The 12,202-nt window shown below is 34.4% G+C and overlaps 2 protein-coding genes and 2 long non-coding RNA genes across 4 annotated transcripts; 2 read left to right on the top strand and 2 right to left on the bottom strand.

Moving 5' to 3' along the window:
- LOC104705243 lies at positions 325-4,670 on the top strand. Its single transcript, XM_019227225.1, has 3 exons — positions 325-1,600; positions 4,410-4,522; positions 4,614-4,670. The coding sequence occupies exons 1-3, from the start codon at positions 325-327 to the stop codon at positions 4,668-4,670; spliced, it is 1,446 nt and encodes a 481-aa protein (XP_019082770.1).
- Positions 4,774-5,338, top strand: LOC109125568. Its single transcript, XR_002032678.1, has 2 exons — positions 4,774-4,965; positions 5,047-5,338. It is a non-coding gene; the product is annotated as an uncharacterized LOC109125568 (long non-coding RNA).
- On the bottom strand, positions 7,123-8,500 carry LOC104705242 (dof zinc finger protein DOF1.8-like). The gene is made up of 2 exons (XM_010421209.1): positions 8,483-8,500; positions 7,123-8,344 (listed from the first exon to the last, which is right to left on the bottom strand). Exons 1-2 carry the CDS (start codon positions 8,498-8,500, stop codon positions 7,358-7,360), a joined length of 1,005 nt encoding a protein of 334 aa, XP_010419511.1. The 3' UTR covers positions 7,123-7,357.
- On the bottom strand, positions 8,855-10,003 carry LOC109125702. The gene is made up of 2 exons (XR_002032895.1): positions 9,926-10,003; positions 8,855-9,696 (listed from the first exon to the last, which is right to left on the bottom strand). It is a non-coding gene; the product is annotated as an uncharacterized LOC109125702 (long non-coding RNA).

Raw genomic sequence — 12,202 nt, 5'->3', positions numbered from 1 at the left:
TTTCTAAAAGAAATTTAGCGTTTAGAGGATCTAATGAGAAACTCTACCAAGATAGTAATGGTAATTTTTTAGGAATGATTGAGATGATTGCAGAATTTGATTTAATTATGCAAGATCACATTAGACGCATCCAAACTCAAGATATATATCACCATTACCTTGGTCATAACATTCAAAACGAGCTGATTTCCCTCCTTGCTTTTAAGGTTAGATTTTCGATCACAAGTGTTATTAAAGAGGCTAAATATTTTTTTTGTAATTCTTGATTGTACCCTAGATGTGAGTCATCAAGAGCAAATGAGTATAATAATAAGATGTGTGAATATGTCAAGTGAAAAGATAAAAATAGAAGAGTATTTCTTAGAGTTTTTGAAAGTAGATGATACATCAGGATTAGGCCTCTTTAATGAATTACAAAATATTTTGAAGTCTCTTGATCTTGATATTGGGAATGTGAGAGGACAAGGCTATGATAATGGTTCTAATATGAAAGGAAAACACCAAGGAGTTCAAAAAACATTGCTTGAAATTAATTCAAAAGCATTGTTTAAGCCATGCGCTTGCCATAGTTTGAATCTTGTTGTTAGTGACATGGCACATTCTTGCTCTACCAAAAGGTGGAATGTTTTACTTAAGCATATTTCATGTTTTACAGTAAAAAATCTGTCTAATACTAGATGGGAGAGTCGAATTAAGAGTATTAAAGCTATAAGGTATCAAGCTCCTCAACTAATGTCAGTATTGATAGAATTGCATAGTTTGTGTGATGATGCTATATCAAAGAGTGAAACCGAAAGTTTGGTAGATGCGCTTGAGAATTATGAGTTTTTGCTTGGTATGGTTATTTGGCATGACATTTTATATGCTATTAACATGGTAAGTAAGAGCTTACAAGCTAAATCTATGCGTATTGATACAGCTTTGAAGCAAGTGGAAGGTGTGATATCTTTTTTTGAGAATTATAGAAAAGATGGATTTACATCTAGTATGGATATAGCTAAAAATCTTGTTCATGATATGGATGTTAATGCTATATTTCCAACTAAGCATAGGAGGTTTAAAAAAAAACAGTTTGGTGAAAATGATCATGATGAAGTTATACAAACACATGCTGATGCTTTCAAAGTCGATTATTTTTTTATTGTTGTGGATATGGCAATTGCTTCCTTGAAGGACATATTTGAGCAAATGAAAACCTTTGAAACTGTTTTTGGATTCCTATTTAACTCGGTTAGGTTAAAGTCACTTGATGCTATTCAATTAAGAGAAATTTGTGCTAAATTTCATAACACATTTTCCTATGGTGGCTCGTCAGATGTTGATTTAGATGAACTTTTCTCTGAATTAAGAGTATTGCAGGCAACTTTATCTAACGAACCAATGGCACCTTGTGAAGTTCTTGAATTTGTAAAAGAAGTGGGTTGTTATCCAGATGTTGCTATTGCTTATCGAATCTTATTAACCACTCATGTGACAGTTGCATCAGCTGAAAGAAGTTTTTCCAAGTTGAAATTGCTGAAAAATTATTTGAGGTCATCAATGTCTCAGGAAAGGTTGAATGGTTTAGCAATTTTGTGCATTGAAAAAGAAGTTTTAGAGAGTATGATTTTTGAAACAATTATTGATGATTTTGCATCAACAAAAGCTAGAAGAAGACGGTTTGTTTGATTATTATTCTCTTTGAAATATTTGATACATTTTTTGTTGTTGTTTCAGCTCTACCAAGCTTTTGATGCAGCTTAGAAATCTCTAGATGAATGGACGCATGCTTTACACGTAGGAGAGAAGAACTATTTTTTTTTCTTTTCTTTTATCGGTAAATTTGCAACTTATCTGATTTCAGATTGATGATTTCATGAATTTTTTTTATTTTTTTTTGAATTTTTTTTTCTGATATAAAATGTATAAGAGAGTCCATATTTTGTATTTTGCTCAGGGTTATCAAAAATTTTAAGACTGGACTGCTTACTGTTGCTATGATGTGAAAGCAAAAAAGGAAAGAAGGATGATATTGTGTGGTCATTGCTGATGAGTATGCCATGTTTGGTGATGTGACTCTTTTCTCTTAGGTAAAAAGAGCACCAGTCCAATCTGTTTCTTCTTCTTTTACGTACGTGACCTCAGCAGAATAAAATCGCAGTTACCCGTTTTTCTTCCTTCCAAATAAATATGCAAATATAAAAATGAATTGAGTAAACAAAGAATGGACCAAAACTGACTTCCAAATAGCATTTAGTGCCCTTCTTAACTAGTGTTGTTTAATTACAAACTTTGTCGAACGAAGTTGGTTACTTGTCGATTAATTAGTGTCTGTGACTATTATGAATATAATAAATGTGAACAGCAAATAAGGAATCAAATGACAAGTGTTGTTGGAGAGTCAATTGCAGCAGCAACTAAAATGTAGGAGGCTATAGGGGTTGCCATTTCAAAGAGTAAAGAATACTAGATTTTTGTAATCTCTCTCTCTTGTACAGAACTCAACCACATGAACTACTCTTTCTAGTTTCTACACCACCTTAAATCATTTCCAACCTCCGATTTATTTGGTATTAGTAGTATTAATTGACATTTATATAATATTAATGGTTGTAAGCTGGATTCTTAACTAAAACCCAACTCACATTTTCTACTTTAACATCGTAAGTTCATAAATAACATGTATTTTGATCTTCTGTGCGAGAGTCTGTGTAGTGGGACGAATGATGATGATNTTTTTTATTTTTTTTTGAATTTTTTTTTCTGATATAAAATGTATAAGAGAGTCCATATTTTGTATTTTGCTCAGGGTTATCAAAAATTTTAAGACTGGACTGCTTACTGTTGCTATGATGTGAAAGCAAAAAAGGAAAGAAGGATGATATTGTGTGGTCATTGCTGATGAGTATGCCATGTTTGGTGATGTGACTCTTTTCTCTTAGGTAAAAAGAGCACCAGTCCAATCTGTTTCTTCTTCTTTTACGTACGTGACCTCAGCAGAATAAAATCGCAGTTACCCGTTTTTCTTCCTTCCAAATAAATATGCAAATATAAAAATGAATTGAGTAAACAAAGAATGGACCAAAACTGACTTCCAAATAGCATTTAGTGCCCTTCTTAACTAGTGTTGTTTAATTACAAACTTTGTCGAACGAAGTTGGTTACTTGTCGATTAATTAGTGTCTGTGACTATTATGAATATAATAAATGTGAACAGCAAATAAGGAATCAAATGACAAGTGTTGTTGGAGAGTCAATTGCAGCAGCAACTAAAATGTAGGAGGCTATAGGGGTTGCCATTTCAAAGAGTAAAGAATACTAGATTTTTGTAATCTCTCTCTCTTGTACAGAACTCAACCACATGAACTACTCTTTCTAGTTTCTACACCACCTTAAATCATTTCCAACCTCCGATTTATTTGGTATTAGTAGTATTAATTGACATTTATATAATATTAATGGTTGTAAGCTGGATTCTTAACTAAAACCCAACTCACATTTTCTACTTTAACATTATAACTAACATGTGTTTTGATCTCCTGTGCGAGAGTCTGTGTAGTGGGACGAATGATGATGATAGTACGAAGTCCAAGGGGAATGTTGGGGCTGGGTCCATTTTTCTATGATTTTTTATTTATTTATTCTGTACTGTTTTCTTATTAATTTATTTTTAATTTAAAATTGTTTTAGGCCTTCCCCAATGGGAGGTTTTAAGGGAGATTTGAATACAGTAGAAGGAAAAAAATAATTCAGATAGTAGAAGAAAAAAATATAAGAGAGCCTCTAATTTAGTAGACTCGGATTCGAAATAAGAGCCCTTACGTGTCACTTATCTGTTGGGCAATCAGATTAAAAGAGAAGAATTTGATTTTGATGGACGATCGGGTTTTTGTTTCTTTTCCTCTGTAAATCTCTCTCTCTTTCTCTCTCGATCGGGGGTCGGAGGAGATGCGAAGCGTCGGATTGAATCGGCGGAGGCCAATCAGAGGAGAAACGACTCCAAAACCTTGAAGCGTCGGATTGAATCGCCGATTGATTTCTTCTCACTGGACGTTGATCCCGGGAGTAATGATAACGACGTCGAGCCTGTAACCCCGGTGGTGGTGGCGGCGGCGTCGTGTTCGAAGAAGAAGAGTAAAAAGAGGAAGAAAGATGAAGAAGCTGAGCAACCTAGATTGGAGAGTAATTGGTTTAGTGAGAATAGTTTCTCTAAGATCCCAATGCTTCAGTTGCATAAAGGTAATGAAGCTCAATATCATTCAAAAGTTTGAATCTTTTGCTAAAATGTGGCTATGAAATTTAGGTTCTTGTTAGTTCGATTACTTTGTTGAAAGTGAAAAGCTTTGACTGGTGTTTGATTATGCTTTTTGGTGTTGTATCTTCTTCACAAAGAATCTTGTTGAGAAATCTTTGATCTTGATTTGTTGCAGAAATAGTAGATTTCTGTGATTTTCTGTTACCAACACAAGCAGAGAAAGTTGAGCGTGATGCGGCAGTGGCGAGTGTGTCAAGTATTATTAAGTATATCTGGCCAAGTTGTAAGGTACAAACTTTCGAAACTTCAATCTCTCTTTGAGCATTGTTTGATTTCAACAACTGCAATCTCTAATCTTTGCTTATTCTCTTTGTTGCAGGTTGAGGTTTTTGTGTCATACAGGACAGGGCTTTATCTTCCAACAAGATGGATGTAAGTTTATAACACCACTTTGACTATGTGGTGTACATAATTGACGAGAATACCTTAGAACAGCTTAACACAACGTTTTTCTCCACATCCATTTGGAGTTATTATAATACTGTTTTTGATACTTAGACGTTAGTTGCTGTATAGATTAGTGTTAGGAAAGATCTTCATGTCTAAATCTTCATCCCTTTTTGCTGTATATATAGGTGGTGATTTTGGAATCAGGTCTCACAAATCCACAGCTAGGTTTACGCGCACTCTCCAGGGCGTTGTCACAAAGGGGAATTGCAAAGAATATCTTGGTATTTTGACTTTTTATTACTACTATTATATGGCAGTATCTCAGAGTGATCATGACAATAATTAGCTCTCTAATTGTTCAGGTGATTGCTAAGGCTTGTGTACCAATTATCAAGTTCGTTGACATTTTAGCATATAGTTTTGGTGTATCCTTCTAAACAGAAAGTGGTTGTTAATGTGAAGTCAAAGCTAAAGTCATTATGGAAAGTGGTGATGTTCCTTCATTCATCAAGCTTCTCAGCTCTCCCAGTGAGGAAGTCCGGGAACAGGTATCAGTTTAGATTTTGATTTTTGTATAATGTTTTGGCTAAGAAGCTGTTATATCATATTGTTTGATGACTCTAAATTATGAAATGCAATAATTTTATAAACATTCTTCTAAATATGCAATAGTTTCATATTGTATTTTCATTTATTTATTTTCAAGAAATAGAAAAAAAATAAATTAAGAGACTTAATATTATAACTCACTATTGGAGGGGAACATTTTAATTAGAGTTCCCAAAGTTCTTATTCAACCAAAAATATAAAATATATTAATTAAAAATTTTAAGAGCCCAAAAAATATAACCTCTCATTGTGGATGCCCTTAGGAAACTGACTGTTGTTTTGTGGTTCCTTACACTTCGGCTAAGTGTGTGTGTCCTAAATGACAAACAAAGAACCAAAACGATTTGGTTACAAAAGTGTCCTTTTTTCATTTCGTATTCTTCACAAAAAGGGTCTCGAGTAGAACATAATATATAATAAGGATACACTACACATGTGATTAATAGCGGAATAGTACTACTTTATTAAGTTAATGGGTTTTGGGTTAGCATAAAAGACAAGACCATATTATGTCTGAAAGAGGGCAATGACCGTCCCATTTCTCTCTAAACCTCGGAGTTTGGTAGCTGTATGGCACCAGAAAAAAATGTCATTTAAACCATAAACTTTCAAATTGTGGTTATTTAAATCATAAACTTTGTTGTAGGCCATTTAAAACATCAACTTTCGTTAACTAGCTCTTTTAAATATTAAGTTTTGTTGACTAAACCAAAAAGACATGACGTTAAATCTGATAATCGAGCAACTAACAGACGTTATTCTTCCGTTAACACTCTCTGTAAGTGACAAAACAACGTCGTTTTGATGAAAATTTTAGTTCAAAAAAATATCATTTAAACCATGAACTTTTAAACTGAAACCACTTAAACCATAAACTTTCAAATTTAGGTCATTTAAACCATGAACTTTGCTTTAGATTATTTAAAACATTAACTTTCAATGAATGAGTCTTTTTAGACATTAGATTCCGTTGACTAAGCTAAACAAACTTGATATGACATTAATTATGCTAACTAAACAAGTGATATATGGTGCCTTTAGCGTATTTTGTCTTTCGTTTAATACTCAGTTTTGGTCGTTTTGTCGTGTCTTTTGTGTCTTTTTGTTTGTGTATTGAGTTTTTTTCTAGGTATTAAAATGTCACACTGGAGTTTGAAAGATTGATCACCTTATTTTAGTTTTATATAATTATAATCACTTTATTTAAGATTCTAGGTTTTTGATGCGTTATTTTACCGCATCTTTGTTGTGCTTTTGCTTGTGACCCCTTATGATGTTTGTTGTGCTTGTGATCTTGATCCTTGTATTGACCCTTGTGATCGACTGAAGTAAGACATGTTAGCAAACTTAATAGTTTGACTTGATGTCTAAAAAATCTCAATCAATGAAAGTTGATGTTTTAAATGGCCTACAACAAAGTTCATGATTTAATAATGACCTATATTTGAAAATTCATGGTTTAAATGACTTCAATTTAAAAGATCATGGTTTAAATGACATTTTTCTCGAACTAAAATTTTCATCAAAACGACGTCGTTTTGTCACTAACGGAGAGTGTTAACAGCAGAATAACGTTTGTTAGTTACTCGATTATCGGATTTAACGTCATGTTTTTTTGGTTTGGTCAACAAAACTTAATGTTTAAAAGAGCTAATCAACAAAAATTGATGTTTTAAATGGTCTACTATAAAATTCATGGTTTAAATGGTCATAATTTGAAAGTTCATGGTTTAACAACATTTCCCCCCACAGTTTTTTACACGCTTAAAGTTAATAAATACACAAGAATCTCTTGAGATAGACGGAAAAAATAATAAAATATCATAAAATTAGGTAAACGAACAACTGAGATTTTGATTTAAAAGAGTCTAAAATATAGATACAGTATCCATCCCCAACCCCAACAAAGTTAATACTAGTTTTTAGACAAAAGGAGGAAACCAAAACAAAAGGTACTAAACACCCAGATTGAAGTTGTTAACCCTCTCCATCTTTTAAAATTTGGATGAAAATTTTTAATCTTTTCTTGTAAAAAAAGAACTTGGGTCCTTGGGACTATGATAATCAGTGCCATGATCCACCACCAGATGCTGCAGCAGAAGTAGTGCCAGCACTCAACATGCCATTCCAAAACCCAACAGCTTCTCCTTCTTCTTTCTCATGTTCATGATCACTATGATGATCATTCTCTTTCACATTGCCACCACTATTGGTGCTTGGTGATGAAACTGGAAGTTGCAGGCTCTCAAATTGCAGTAAAGGCCTTCCATTATTAGTAGTGGCAGGAGTAGTGCCACTGGACCCCTCTTCTTGATGTAGAGGATCCCCAGCATACCCACCATCAAGGGAGAAGCCCAAAGCTGGTCTCATGAACTCTTGAAACTGTGGGTAACTCATACCGAAACCAGAAGCTGTGTAGACGGATGAATCGTGAACATTTGGAAAAGACATGAAAGCAGGGCGTGAATTAGAGGAAGCGGAGGAATTAGAGATCCCTAAAAGCTCCAAAGCAGAGGAGGTTGAGACAAGTGGGTTACTGAGATGATGATGATGATGATGACCACCAATCCCAAACCCTTGAGAAAACGCCAAGTTGAGATCTTTAACCTCGTGGGCGTTCTCAAACCCCTGAGGAAACGCCAAGTCTTGAACTTTAGTAGTAGTAGTAGCCGCTTCACCGATCTTAGGGTTTAGCTGAGGGAGCGGCGCAGGGGTGTTGCTGTTGTTGGAGAAAAGAGGTTTCTTGGATGAAGAAGAGGAGGAGGGTGATGAAGAGGAATTGGAGTTGGAAGAAGATCTCTTGTTCTTCCGGATGCCACCGCCGACGGGGATGTTCCGGAGAGAACCACCTTCGGTCCAATACCTACGGCAGTCTTTACAGAAGTACCTGGGCTGAGTGAGGCTGTAGTTGTTGTAGTAACAGAACTTGGTGTTAAGAGAGTTGCATCTTGGACAGTTCAAAGCTTGGTCTCTCTCCGGTCTTGCCTTCCTCTCAACCGGAGTAGCAGNTTTTTTCTTTCTTTTAGTACTTTCGAAAATTTTCGTTACCTCCTAAACCCACGAATACGTAAAAGTGCTTCCAAACGAAAGCACGAAGACAAGCCATATTTTCTTGATGTTAAACATTTGAGACAATATGCGAATTTAAAAAACAACCATATAATAAAAACCAATTAATAAATCAACTACAAGTCTCATGTTAGTCATGTATAGAATAGATAGAGTAAGAGACCGCCGGAGAAACCTTAAATGTAATCTACATAATGACTCTGAATGGAGGAGTTATGTTTGTGTTAAAAGAAAAATATGGTTGGTACTTGGTAGTTGTGTGTCATTAACTCCTAATTAATTATCAAGCCAATATAAATTAACTAGGCGATTCTTTTTTTTTTTTTTTTTTTTTTTTTTTTCAAGAAACAAACAAAGCACACGATTATTCTCGTTTTCACTTAGACCACCAGCTTCCAACTTTTTTTTTTTTCTATCCAAAACCAGAACATTTATTTTTTGACAAAGGAGAAAAGTTGAAAAAAAAAAATCAAAAAATATATATATATATACCTGAGGCCATTTAGCAGTGTCCATGGCTATGGAAGTTTGAAGCTGATCTGAAGAAGAAATGGAGAAAGCTAAAGGTTTGGGAGAGAGAGAAAGAGAAAAAGAGAGAGAGGAGAAGTGTGTGTGGGAAGGTAATTAAAGCTGCTGGTTTTTGAAAAAAGCAAACAAAATTTTAATTATATAAATAATTTGTCACTTTTAAAGAAGGTATATATGTATATTTAAATTAATAGATAGATACATGTATATGGTGTGATGTGTGTGTGTGCTTTGATGGATTCTTCGTATGTGAGGAATAGAGAGAGGTTTGGTCTGACTCTGATTCTGATTCTGACTCTGACATACAGACACCACAGTCTGAAACGAGAAACTATGCTCCCCCGCCGTCCCACGAATCTCTCTCTCTCTCTCTTTTTTTTTTTTTTTGTCAAACTAATCTCTCTCTCTCTCTTTAGAACTACTAGTCTACTACTACTCACCTCAGTAAATTATCTCACCATTTCTCCTCTCTTTTATTTCTTTCATTAAATTATAAACGCTTGCTATTTTGTTATAGATACTAGCCTGTTGTGTTTGATCATATTACTAGTATTTTGAAACGTGTTTTTATATATTATTGAAAAAAAAATTGTTGAAGGAGACCATAATATATAAGAAATAGCCATACGTATTTTTAATTAGTAGCTAGCTAGCTAGTGAGATATGTATACAAAATACTAGAAAACAAGGGTGTACTTGGTGACGTCATGTCCCTTCTTCTTCCACTAGCCAGCAGCCGCCACTATCCAATAGTATCTCTCTTGACTCTTGAGTCTTGCCCTGCTTCCGCAACTCTTCTTCTTCTTCTTCAAACGTAACCAGATTAATTAATCAGAACCTACCAATAAAGATGCTCTAAGGTACCGTATAAGTAACTAGAGGTTTTTGGACCCGGATTTTTATCAAGTTAATAATATATTAAAAACATTTATACTATATACTATAAGACAATAATCGCCTTGAAGAATACCACAAATCTTTTAACATGTGATGAGGATGAGAGAGTTGCCGAAATTAGAAGAATATCATTATTACCAGGAACAAGAGTTGCCTGAGTTGTCTTTGACAAGCAAGAGAAATGCCTCTTCTTCTGACATGGAATGGAACCCAAAAGTACGTGTCTCTCCTGTTTGTTTTTTATTTTATTTATTATTTTAATAATCTAGCCTAGTGGTCCAGATTCAACACTGTTTCCATCTTTCAGCCGTTGTTCCACTGTGTAACCGGCGTTTGGCGGATGAGACCAGCGGCGAACTGCAGCCCGTACGTCAGATTTGGGGGAATCACAGCAGAGACGACTGGGACCCATATATACACAATGAATCTTTTGGTGATAACGACACGTGTCTCTCTAGCTGATTTGGACTCCACAGGGAAGAGCACCCAAAACAAAACATAACAAAAAAGTAAGTCTGTATTAGAAGTAGCGAAGAAAATATTAGATCGTGGTGTGTTAGTCGACCTGACCTGACCTGACCTCTGACTGTGGGAGAGAAAAACGAATATTTGTGTGTATTGAGTTTGGACGGTGGAGATTAGTCATCTTTGCTAGGCCCACCTGTTTGCCTTATTTCTGGCCGTAAGAAACGTATCGAGAGAGAGATATAGCCGACCATCTTCTTTCTTCTATTGCGATCCACCTCAGCATCTACCCCCTAGTCAGTGTTCTACGATTTTAGGATACACCTATTTATTATTATCATTATTATGACATTTAGACTAGACACATTTTTTCTTTTTTTTTCTTTACGTCAAGAATTTTCACAAATGCTGTTTGAGTGTGCCAATATAATAAATTCCCCCACGCAAAATTATATGCTGTTTGAGTATCCACTATCCACGGCTCTCCCTTGTAAAATCACCATTACATGTTGGATATCATTTATAGAAACACATTTCTAGTGCCTCTATTTTTCTCCATATGCGACTTTAAATCGACATCTATTGCATGGAAACGCTATGCATCATGCGACTTCTTCATTATACATGACTGACAAAAATACTAGTAATTAAAAATAGACAAAAATATGCATGTATGCGTAAGAAAATATGGTGTGTGCACCCATATATCATCCTGTACTGTACAAAAAAAATCAATCGTTGAGCTATTTTGGTCGTCGGATTTGATTTCTACTAGGGAGTAGGGAACCATTAATTTTGAACCTCACATATATTATTGGTGCAATAGCAATTTGATTAATTGTTAAGGGTACGTAGTGTCATATACTCATATCATATGCTCATTTATACATATGGCAAAGGATTGAATTGATCCAAGTCTAACCTAATATGCATCTCACATGCATACTAAATGTGACTGACCGAGAAAATGGCATGCTAACTATGACGTATATCTATCTATATATTGCGTACACAGTTTTATTTTCCTGGTTTGTTACGTTAATTATTTCATGTAAAACCAATTAAAAAACCAACAAAAAAAACAAAAGATCTTAAGACAGATCGATGTAAATATCGATCGTTAATACGTATGTAGAAATTGATTGGTTTTCTTTTACATGTCAAAAAAACTACTAGCTATCACTATAACTATCTATAACATCTTAACAAAATGTATATATTATTAGAATTTTGATCAAGCATATATACTATGCAAACTGTAACGGAAAATACGATATAGACATACTAAATTACATTTATTTTATGTATTTATGCCAGATGGCGTATGCAAATGATGTGGACATGGCAACTAAATTAAGCGAAGCTAGTGTCAATGGACACTTGCATTGGTATCTATCGAATCCATTATTATTTAGAAATCTAGTTTTTGGGACCAAGACAACCGATATGGCTCTTAGACAAATGGGCATTTGATGTCTAATATGGAATATGGTGACCGTCCACTTAAAAATGGTCACCCAAATAAAATAAAATATCTTAGAATTTCTACATAAACGTTTAAAAAACAATGATATATGAATCAAAATTTTCTGATATATATATTATATTCCTAATTATATAACTGTTAGCACTAAATATATAATTGTACGAATCATTTTTTGTCTTCACCATGCTTAGCTCGAGCAATTTACTATGGCTCGACGTATTGACGCAATGTTCAACTAAAGCATTCCGTTTTTTTGGTTTTTTATTTCTAAAGAAACGTTTCACTATATGTATTGTTGTTTAAGCAGATATTTTAAATACATTTTGGTTTCCAACCCCCGAGAATATAGGGCGAGCGATCGTTTGAATTTTGGACCACATCCCAGTTGGACAACTGGTTAGGTTTTATACAGTTCGTCTTATAAAAAAACACATATTCCTGTTGTAGGGTCCGTGGAAATATGG

This window comes from Camelina sativa, chromosome 7, assembly GCF_000633955.1.
Source record: "Camelina sativa cultivar DH55 chromosome 7, Cs, whole genome shotgun sequence".
In the NCBI taxonomy this organism is placed as follows: Eukaryota; Viridiplantae; Streptophyta; class Magnoliopsida; order Brassicales; family Brassicaceae; genus Camelina; species Camelina sativa.
The sequence above is the reverse complement of the archived record's forward strand: the minus strand, read 5'-3'. Positions and strand labels throughout refer to the sequence as shown.

What these genes read in the sequence shown, in the direction of transcription:
- LOC104705243 (XM_019227225.1), top strand. Translation starts at nt 325, where the DNA reads ATGTCAAGTGAAAAGATAAAAATAGAAGAGTATTTCTTAGAGTTTTTG. An exon ending in TGAAAAAGAAGTTTTAGAGA is followed by an intron (nt 1,601 to 4,409) that starts GTATGATTTTTG and finishes GATTTGTTGCAG; the next exon opens with AAATAGTAGATTTCTGTGAT. An exon ending in ATATCTGGCCAAGTTGTAAG is followed by an intron (nt 4,523 to 4,613) that starts GTACAAACTTTC and finishes TCTTTGTTGCAG; the next exon opens with GTTGAGGTTTTTGTGTCATA.